General features: G+C 39.7%; 1 protein-coding gene across 1 annotated transcript in view; it reads right to left on the minus strand.

The window, feature by feature from the left end:
- LOC139456241 (cubilin-like) overlaps positions 1-10,748 on the minus strand; it is a 60,963-nt gene extending 50,215 nt beyond the window's left edge. The window contains exon 1 of the mRNA XM_071237854.1: positions 10,662-10,748. Within this exon, the coding sequence (XP_071093955.1) occupies positions 10,662-10,719 (58 nt within the window). The 5' untranslated portion in view covers positions 10,720-10,748. The remainder of the gene's footprint in view (positions 1-10,661) is intronic.
- Positions 10,749-11,328: the final 580 nt, after the last annotated feature.

An 11,328-nucleotide genomic window follows, 5' to 3' on the forward strand; every position in this document is an offset into this window, starting at 1 on the left:
ACCCGCTACAGACTTGACTTGGAGACGTGTGGTGTGACATTTCCCGTTGTTTCTGTGATCAGTGCTCTAACGAAATGTTCATTTTTCGACCCCACCCATCTTTAAAGGCTTGTCATATTGGTTGTACAGATTTTATTGAAATGAAATTTTTGTACAGATGATGTGAAAGAATTTCTCAAAAGCATAACACCAATCCTAAACTTCTGCATTGTTTAGTTTTTCTTTTATGTCGCTGCAAACAGGTGGTATTGTTTCTTTTGGACACTAGTTTATGATACCGAGTTCATCACGCACAGTCCGAAGAACCTTAGTAGTCTTCACAGACAGTTTTTCTCGTCGTGAGTAGTCTACAAAACCTAATTCATTACGAACAATGTTGATGCCATGTTGAGTGGCTATCGTAGACAAAGCTAGGGGCTTACGAGTACGATAATGCAGAAGATCAATCTCAGGTTCGCCGCATAATCGCAATATTCCTTTACTATCTATTGTAAGCTTTGAATAGTCACGAACAATTGGGGTTTCTTCAAAGGTATCGTAATAATCATTAATGGTTGATTGTAAAAGTTCATCGTTAAGATTCGTAAAGCTGGTTTCATGAGTACCCTCTTCGATTGTACTAGGGTTATCAAAATCATCTAGATTAAAATCATCCATATTTATATTAAACATAAGGTTACATAATTTCAATATAACAATGTCTCCGCAATATGGACGCAAGTTAAACCCACAACGTAGACTTAGAGGTCCATTAGGGGCAAGGTATTTGTAATCGGAACACATTGAGACTGTGTGTGGGTGCTGAAAATGGTGATAATACCGTCGTAAAAGATCTCGCTGTTGCCAGTGCATTAGGTAACTGATTCTATATTCCGCTAGACTTTGAATTACTAGATTCCCACATGCCCTTTTATCAAGCATCCCTAGGCGATAGGTTAGAATACAAACTCACGTTTAATGAGTAATCAGAGCTGCTGAAGATGCTAGGTATTCCATTGAAAATATCTCGCTGGAATATGATATGATAACAGATCCAGAATTAGCCAGACAAATTCGTAACCAGTACACTGGGAGTTTAGCCACTTTGTACGATCGCGTGCTTCGACACGGAAAGATCACGAGGAGCAAAAAAGATATGATGTGGAATATCAATCTAAACGTCCCCACGAGATCGTTGAAGGGTATTTTAATGTTGTTCGAGGACCCCTCCGATGCATTTAAAAGAAATACCGAGAAGTTCTACAATCCCAAGATTACAAAAGTAGAATTGACTATCGAGGGCGTTCCTAATCAACTATATAGTCAAGGAATGCTAGCGTATAAACAGTGGGATGAGATTAAAAGACTCCCTTCTATAAAACGAAGCCCAGAAGTTAACGCAGTCATGAAAGATCTGTCGATGATCTCGGATTTATCGATGGCAGAATTCCTTACCATGAAGTATGTGCTATAGCTTGACATGAGAACCACAGATGATAACCAACTACACGGCAGTGGGCGGAGAATAGAAAATGACAGTGAGGATGTTACTATACATATAACGATCTGTCTCTTGGGGATGTGTCTCTTGGGGATGTATCGATGGGTGAATACCTCACCACGAAGTACGCGCTATGGCTCGACATGCGACAAACGGACGATGACCAACTACACGGCAGTGGGAGGAGAATAGTAAATGCTAGCGAGGGTATCACTATACAGATAACGAAGCTCCAGGAATCAGCTGGTAAATTAAACATATATTTGTACGTGATTATGGATGCGCAACTTGATATACAGAATGGAAGATTCATGCAAGCAATCTATTTACCTAAAGAACCGCACTGCGCTATCATATGCGGGCAAACGGGTTGTGGAAAAACAGCTTTTATTCTAGATATTTTAGAAAGTCATTATCGGAATGTTTTCACCCATATTATTATTCTGTGTCCGACTATAAGCGTTAACAAAACATACCTATCGAGAGATTGGGTAATGATGATGAGGTACACAGAGTGGATCCGGGCGATCGTTTACGAGACTGTTTACGATAGGGGTGACTATTGAGGCATTTTTTACTATTGCGATACTATTGCGATTGTGACCCTACTATTGCGATACTGTTGCGATAGTTTTCACTTGCAATTATAGCAGGCTTTTGCAGCATATATTTCAGCATTTTGACTGACACCATCAAAATAATTATAACTTTCTGATACTATTTGTAAAGAAAACAAGAAATGAAAAGAAAATAAGTTCAAATTGACCTCTCAAAAACATTTTAATACAAAATTTCACTTCATGTAACTGGTAAAGTCTGAGGTTACTGCAGTGTTTTAGCACCAATGTGAATGAATGTGATTGAATGACTAGTATTTGACTATACAAACTGTCAACATATCAATGTACCAAACAAATTAACTATCAATACTATCGATAGTTAGACAAACTATTGCCAATAGTATCGATTGTTTCAAGTTGCAATCGATAGAGTACTATCGTGAGACAAGCAATCGCAATCAATCGATAGTTTGATGTATCGTTACACCACTAGTTTACGAGTATGTCATGAAAAATACAAAGGAGAATCAACCCTTTTCATTATAGACGATTGCAGCGGGAATAAAAAACTAACCAAAAAGAAAGATATTTACCATTCTCCGTACGGCATACTCAACATAGCCTTTGGGTACTTACTCAAAAATACAACTCTGTCTTACAATTAAGAGCGACGTTTCGGTGTAGGTTCTAACACCGTTATCAAGCAAGTGATTTACAGAGTGTAGTAGGCAAGTATATATACAAATAGGAGGCAATGTTTATACGGTAGAGTAGATATTGTTATACTGGAGTAGAGAAGCCTGTTGTGTACACACAAGGGCAGTGATGACAATCATCAGTGAAGTCAGTGCCTTAAACAAAGGATGAAGTCAGTAATGTAAACAACGGGATTATGGCTGATTGGGGTCTTTGATGAGTTGATGGTGCCTTAAACAAAGGATGAAGTCAGTAATGTAAACAACGGGAATATGGATGATTGGGATCTTTGATGAGTTGATGGTACGCTGGGGGTATGTAATAGCCTTGGTCACGGTTTATTGGAGGCTGAAGTCTTTTGATGTTGATGGCTTCTTGTAGCTTCCTGATCTTGAAGTCTTTGAGGTTGGTGGCAAGGGTTGTGACTCTCTCCCACTGGATGCTGTGGCTTGGGTTGTAACAGATGTGGTCTGATAGAGCTGATTTAGAGTCATCTTTGGAGACTGAGCTTTGATGTTCTTTAATTCGGGTTTTGAGGGGCCTAGATGTTTCTCCTATGTAAGCTTGTCCACAATTGCATGGAATGTGGTACACTGCTCCTGATGGTTCTCGTTTGTGGCTGGATGGTGGTTTCCCTGTGGCTTTAATTGTGTTCTGAATAGAATGACTTCTTTTGAAGACTACAACAATGTTGGCCTGTTTTTTAAGAGTCTCTGGATTTTGTGGCTTACTATTCCAAAGTAGGGGAGGCTGATCACAAAGGGTGCAGACTGTTGATGTGGGGATTTCTGAGATTTCTTGGTGATGTTCTTTATCGCCTGTTGTAGTAGTTGCTCAGGATAGCGGCTATGCTGTGTAAATACTTGTTTGAGGTGGCTTAGTTCAGTAGTTAGATGTTGCTTCGTGGAACAGATGTTGTGAGCTCGTCTTGCTAGGGTTCCTTTCTTGACTTGAGGTGGATGGTTGGAGGCATAGTGTAAGTATTGATCTGTGTGGGTAGGTTTCCGATAAACTGTGGTGTGGAGTTTGTCGTGTGCCACAAAAATGATTACTAAAGCCACACCTCCCAAGCTAGATTTTAATGGTTATGATATCGGTATGATGATTCTTGATATTGGATTGGCTATGGCAACAAAAGATATGTTCATCTAACAAGGGCTTATCCCGGAAGACATAATGAAGTAATTAAACATCTGAATATATTTTATTATTGAACATGGCAACAATTGCGATGATGGTCGGTGGAGCTATTGTTAATGCTCTGGCTTTTTCGGGGAGTAATTATTTATTTTCTAGTATGAGTGGTTCAGAGAGTAAACGACATAATAAAGCATTAGAACAACTTGAAGCAGCCCAGTCACAATAGACCCGGCGCAGAATGGAGAGATTAGATTTTAGTAATAAAGAAATGCGTAGACAGGGACATTCAATTCACACGTTTAAGGATGTTGAATCTGCCATGCACGAATACTTCCTCGTTTATGGGAAAAAACTTGACCCAATGCCAAAACCAACAATAAGTCAGTTTTATACACCGTCAGAGGAACAAAAAAACACAAGATCATATTCATAATATTTTGGTTGACTGGTGTGGCGGCTATTTTAGGTTACACAATAACTACGCATGAACCATGACCTAGTTAGGGCAGGCGAGTCTTATCAGTCATGACACACCAGTGGAGATGTTAGGCTAGGCATGCATTTAGACAAATGATACTAGAAGTGTATATTTATCACAATGGCAAGAAGCACATCAACATGTAAATTCATACGCTTGGGCCGATCACAAATTTGTGGAACGAGCTGTATGTCAGATTTTTGTGGAATCCACTCCATTGCAATTAGAAAAGGGCACATTAATCATTCGTGTTCTGTATGTGGGATTGGGGTCAAAGGTAGTTACTGTTTATGTAAGAGTCACGGTGCTGACAAGAAATGGTTTCAAATTATTTATGAGAGGAAAAAGGCTTACCGAAATGAGATAAATAGATTGGGTAGAATTCAAACCCATTAGACATTAGTTCACATGTATTTATATATCACAATGACTTATGTTGTCAGAGAACTAAAAGCTTTAGCAAAGCAACATGGTCTACATGGATATTCTCAAATGAGAAAAGCTGAATTGATCGATTTACTCGGTTTGGAATACAACAAACCCCAGACTGTTAGAGAACTCAAAGCTCAAGCAAAAAACAGTGGGCTGAGAGGTTATTCTCGAATGAGAAAAGCTGAATTGATCGCTTTACTAGATAATAATGATGTTGATAATAATCAACAAGAATTAAAATTTGTACCCACATCCGCCAGCGTTGTTAAATATCTAAGAGGTTGGAAGATGGATATTAATTCGAACATGGATGTTAATGATGTTAAGCCCATCATATCGAGCAAAATTAACGAGGAGTTAGATGATTTATATAGTATAAAATACCAGCTGACGATTAAAATGTCATTGAGTAACAGTAACACAGACGATAGCACTCAATATACCGAACCATATTTCCGGAGCAATCAAGAAGTTATAACCGAATCTGATACTATAAACGCATCATTAGATACATCAATTCAGAGGATACAGAAAACTTTAGAACGCTGGACTAATAGAGGTTCGGGTTGGGGTGTGGATAAAATCGATAGTTTATATTTAGATATAGCAAATTATATGCCCTTCAAACGTGGATCTTATATAGATTTACCTCCGTATTATAATTAATGTAAAAACTAAATCTGATGACTGTTTAAGAATGATGATAAGATCTGCATTGTTCCCCATAGACAAACATCCAGATAGACCTTCTAGCTATCCTCAAAATGATGGACTCAACTTCGATGGTATAGACGAACCTACACCAATATCACAAATTGATAAGGTGGAAAAGCAAAATAATTTAGCTTTATCCCGCGATATGCCAAGGAGAGGCACGGGCCACCGAGCCGTTGGTGCCCGTGCCTGTAATAAAACAGAAGATGAGATTGGGTTAAATGGCCGAGGGTGTGCAGGTACTAGTGGGCTACTTAGCTGCTAATTGTATATACCAAAAATGCTACCGTTGCCATGGCCACGCGCGTGGCCGACGGCTATTGCAGCTAGCGCTGCGGGCCTGAGACTGCTACCGCTGTCCGGCCCCCACGGTAACATATTTAAACGCTACCATTGCTTGGCAACTCCCACGTTGCCAAAAGCAGCTCCACGCTGCTGGCCTAAGTCAGACTGCCGCTGCCCGGCCCCAGGTAGCCGGCCAAAGCAGATCCCACTGCCCGGCCCCATTTGCAAAACCATTGTGCGGCTCACGCCGCGGACCCAACTGTCAGCTACCGCTTGACAAGACGACTTCCGCCGCCGGGCCCATATACGTGGCAACTGTTTGCCCCAACGTATGTTATTCTACGATTCCCCGGCTGAAAAGTCGGGAAAGACATGGTTCCCACTGAGAAGCAGGTAACCCCGGAAAGGTTCCCGCTGAAAAGCAGGTAGCCTTAAGCACGAGTATTAATTTGGAAGCAAGTTAATTTGTTACTAGCAGTGTAGCCCACAAGAACCCCGCACACCTCGACATAGTTTATTGTTGAGACAGGTATTGCATATATACAGATATACAGCTATTAAGAAGTCATGTTTATTTACATATATCAGAATCGTTTAGAAGTATGTACATATATACAAGCGCTCTGAAAACCTATTTTACATATGTACAGGTTTATTTACATATATACAATCCGCTCTGCTGGTACCTGTAATAGAATAAACGCTGAAGAAAAGAAGTGATTAGCATTCCAGGTGAAGAGGACACGTCAGGCTGATAAGGAAAGAAAAAGGAGCGGCAAGCTGGGTTGGTGGGTGGGTGGGAAAGCGATTAGATACAGTGACACACGTGTGTACTTGGGGAATGGCTGCTCGCGAATGACGGACTAACAAAGGGCGGGATTATGCTTGCGCGGGATTATTCCCCGGGCACGGTGCCGAGTGGTGGCCCGGGGTGATTGAGTTACGAGGGGTGATTGGGTTACAGACGTAATTAGCCCATGGTTTGGATACGCGCGATAAAGTCATTTAGTAGTTAGTACTAAATGTAAATAAATGTTTCTCATTCTTCTAAAGGAATTGTTGTACACAGGATAAGCTCCGCTCCAGATCATATTCCTAGAATCAATTCATTTCTGATAGAAAAAGAAAGAAAATATCATTATACATGGATAAAGAGTTTAAACAGGCTATTATACTATCAAAGGGAAAGAAATATTTCTGTGAAAGATGCCTGCATGGGTATTGCAGACAAGATCTATTGGAAGCGCATAAAGAAGACTGTAGAGGTGTTGGACAGACTGCTATCAGGATCGATATGCCTAAAGAGGGGAAAAATATATTAAAATTTGAACATTATTGTAATCAAATGCCAGTACCGTACGTAATTTACGCCTACTTCGAAGCGCTTATCAAACCTATAGAAAATAATAAAGATAATAATCAAGATAGTAGTTTTACGTACAAAACTCAAGAACATATTCCTTGTGGGTTTCGATATATAGTTGTAAGGTATGATGGGAAAACAAACCCGCCCGTGATTTACAGAGGTCCCGATGCAGCGGGAAAGTTCCTAGAATATCTACAAAATGAAGAGAGAATAATCAGAGAAAATTTATCGCGTAAGAAACCAATGTGGATGACGAGGGATGATTGGAGGGCCTTTTAGAGGTCAACGAGTTGTCATGTTTGTAATAAACCCCTGAATGGGGATTCTGTAAGAGATCATTGCCATGTCACGGGTTATTATTGGGGAGCCGCGCATAACGAGTGTAACTTGAAACTAAAAATAAATTCTCAAACAATACCCATCCCCGTTGTGTTTCATCAACTTAGAGGATACGATTCTGATCTCATCATGCAAGCTATCTCAAAGACTGACGGTGGCTTAACGTGCATTCCTAATAATATGGAAAAATACATATCATTTTTGTTGACTAAAACTATACATTATACGGACAAGGATGGGAAAGCCAGAATAAAGCAAAGTGATGGACTTAGATTCATAGACTCCGTACAGTTTCTGTTCTGTCTTCCCTGGACAATTTAGCTAATGCGAACAATCCCGATGACTTTGCGATAACAAATCAATATACCGATAGGTTAACTCGTCATTTGTTGCTAAGAAAAGGTGTATATCCTTACGAATATATGGATGATTGGTCTAGATTCGACGAAACTAAATTACCACCCCTTGAATCATTCTATAGTAACCTAACAGAATCTAAAATAACAGATGCCGATTATGAACACGCTCTGACAGTGTAGGATAAATTAGGTTGTAAGAATTTAGGCGATTATCACGATCTGTACTTAAAAACCGATGTACTGTGACTCGCCGATATATTCGAGATATTTAGAAAGACATGTTTAAAACAATACGGCTTGGAACCGGCATGGTACTATTCCAGATTACGATATGCACTTGTTTATTGAGAAAGCATTAAGAGGTGGTATATCGATGGTAGCGAAAAGGTATTCTAAGGCTAATAATAAATTAGTGGAAGAATATGATCCGAGTAAACCCAACACGCACATATTATATCTCGACGCCAACAATTTGTATGGATGGGCTATGAGTCAACCTTTACCCACGGGTGGTTTTGAGTGGGTCGATGAAATTGAAGTGGATGATATCAATGCGAATGATGCGAATAAAGGGTACATACTAGAAGTTGACATGGAATATCCAAATTTTTGATATATAAAGACCATAACAGTTATCCGCTAGCTCCCGAAAGATTAATGGTTAATAAAGATTGGATGTCGGAATATCAACACTCCTTGATGGGTAATACAAGGTTAGCTAACGTAGAAAAACTCGTACTAAATTTGATGGATAAGACAAAATATATAGTTCACTACAGAAATCTCCAGTTATATCTACCGTTAGGTATGAAACTAAAGTTTGATCAAAGCCCTTGGATGGAGCCCTATATAAGGTTGAACACAGATTTAAGAAAGATAGCTACCAGCGATTTCGAAAAGAATCTATAAAAGCTCATGAATAACTCAGTATTTGGTAAAACTATGGAGAATCTAAGGAAGCTTGTTGCTGTTAAATTAGTCACATCCAAGTCCGGCTTTTAACAGAAGCAAGATATTCGATAACGACTTAGCCGCATTGCTTATGCAGAAGAGTAATATAAAATTCAACAGACCGGTGTACGTCGGTATGAGTATTCTCGACTTGTCAAAACACTTAATGTATGACTTTTATTACAACGAACTTAAGAAGCACTACGGCGATAGATGCGAGGTGTTATATACCGACACAGATTCTTTGTTGATGGAAATACAAACCGAGGAGTAAAAAATTCCCCCTGTAGTGGTGGTATAGGTATATAAATAAACCCCTATTACCTATACTACTGAGTGAGTCATACTCATACACTACTGTCATCATACGGGATAGGTAACGTTGTTATTTTCTCCTTTAAACACAGTGGGATTGTTTGCTATTTATAATGCTGTAATCTGTCATTATCAACTCAGCAGGTCAAGGGCAGCGAAGGTGACCCTGGCGCATTCAAACTTGTTAGGCTAATCATGAATCTTGACATGCTTCACAAGAGGATCGATCATCAGACAAATAAATATGTGCAAAAGTGCACAAAACAATTCTGTCATGAAGAGCCCCAACGTTAATCAAACCACGTCGTCCCATAATGATTTGTAACTATAGGGAAGAGTGAGGGTGGTGGGATCTATTGTCTGACATGATTCTTCGTGTTAGGGTCTCAATACCCTGAATCTCTTGTTTCGTCCAATCAACAACACCAAAAGAATATGAAAGGACAGGTACAGTATAAGTATTTGTGGCTTTTACTTTATTGCGAGTGTTCAGCTCTGAACTCTAGATTTTCTTTAGTCTACATTTGGACAATGTCCGAAGTTTTCCTTGATATGGAAAATCTACATCCCTAAGTACGTATAGGCCTGACCTTCCACGAGATGGTCAATAACTCCTCCTCCAAGTAAACTGACTGATCCTCCCTCTTCTACCTTGCCATGTTTCAGATGAAGAATGTTGCATTTGTCGAGTCCAAAGGACATGCCGATATCATTAGAAAAGGACTCGACAAGGGTATCTGTTTTTTTCAAGTTCAAGGTCATCCATGTAAAGGAGGTGAGTAAGATTAAAATAAAAAATGTAACAAAGAGGGTTTGGGTGATCCTGGCACAACCAGGCTTGTTAGGCTCATCATCAGGTCAGGGCCCATGCCCCCTCTACACGTAGCCCAGACAGCAAATGGGACTTCTCCCAGGAAGCGGTGCCTAGTCAAACCCACCAAGACCTTTTTGGAAAATGTGAAGCTCCCAAACACTGCAGCCTTCTGCAGATTGTCAGAAAGTCTGTATTCTGGTAGCAAACACGGGTACTCTCACAATGTCAGTCAACATACATGTAGTGGGAGGTACCAAACCTAAGGGACAGAAACAATGGGGAGTCGGATCATATATCATTTCGAAGACACCTTCTACATATTCTGGGTCGAACATGCATTCTTCTTCTTCTTCTTCTTCTTATTATTATTATTATTAAGTAAACAACTTGATAATTTGATATCCTCACATATATTAGGTATATATAGAAGGCAGATGTAAGGCGATAGTTGCTGTGTGCCGTGTCATTTTACATTGTTTAGGTGTTTATGTTGACTGAGGTCTAGAACATTCAGCAAAAGCGGAGTCCGCCATCTTGTTAAAACAGCCCACAGGCCGTGTCTCCGATATTCATCCAACATACCCGATAGTGAAGAGAGGAGACTATTTCATACAAAACATTCCCAGACACATTCACTAATTGAAGATACATACGGTGTGTCTTATTATCATTTAGTCAAGTTACAATTTCACATATAAACAATATGTTATGACCAATATATGTAACACTTACTTGAGACCAGCGGCCCAAACAACAGCACACATACTCCAATGAAACAGTACATGATCATAGCGGCGTCCAACCGCTCTCCCTAAAAGTCGGGCCAAGATAAGTCGGGCCGGGCAAGGCCAGCTGGTAATACTAAAAATAGATTGCAGAATAATAAAACGAAACGTGCATATGTAGGCAGATCTCAATTGTCCAGAAACGTATAGTTTTGCTCATTTAATTGAGTTATAGCTACATACCGAGAGTCCATACCGAAAAGTCAGTGTCTTGACTGTGTCTTTTCTTTGATGAGAAGGTTTCTCACCGACCTTAGCGTGCAAGGGTGTGATGTCCTGGGCAGGAAATGACAGTGTTTTGACTTCTTTTCTTTCATTAATTAATGTGTTTGGCATCCCTAATTAACCTTTACTAATTCATGTTAAACCAAAACAGGATGTTTTCTGCAAGTGGATATTCGCGAATGTCACAGGGCTGACACGACACGTGTTAATAACTGTCAAAGCACTTCTAAAATTACAACACATACTTTACATCTATAGACTAGTATTATATCTACCTACATAACACTTTAGTGTGCCATATTGCAGTAGCAAACACGTTGCTCAAAAGTAAAGCCCTTTTCCCTCTACATTCTCTCTATCAGAAGTGTTTGGCTTGTGTTGGGTCCGAA

Source organism: Haliotis cracherodii, unplaced genomic scaffold (assembly GCF_022045235.1).
Source record: "Haliotis cracherodii isolate W230 unplaced genomic scaffold, xgHalCrac1.p SCAF_11, whole genome shotgun sequence".
NCBI lineage: Eukaryota > Metazoa > Mollusca > Gastropoda > Lepetellida > Haliotidae > Haliotis > Haliotis cracherodii.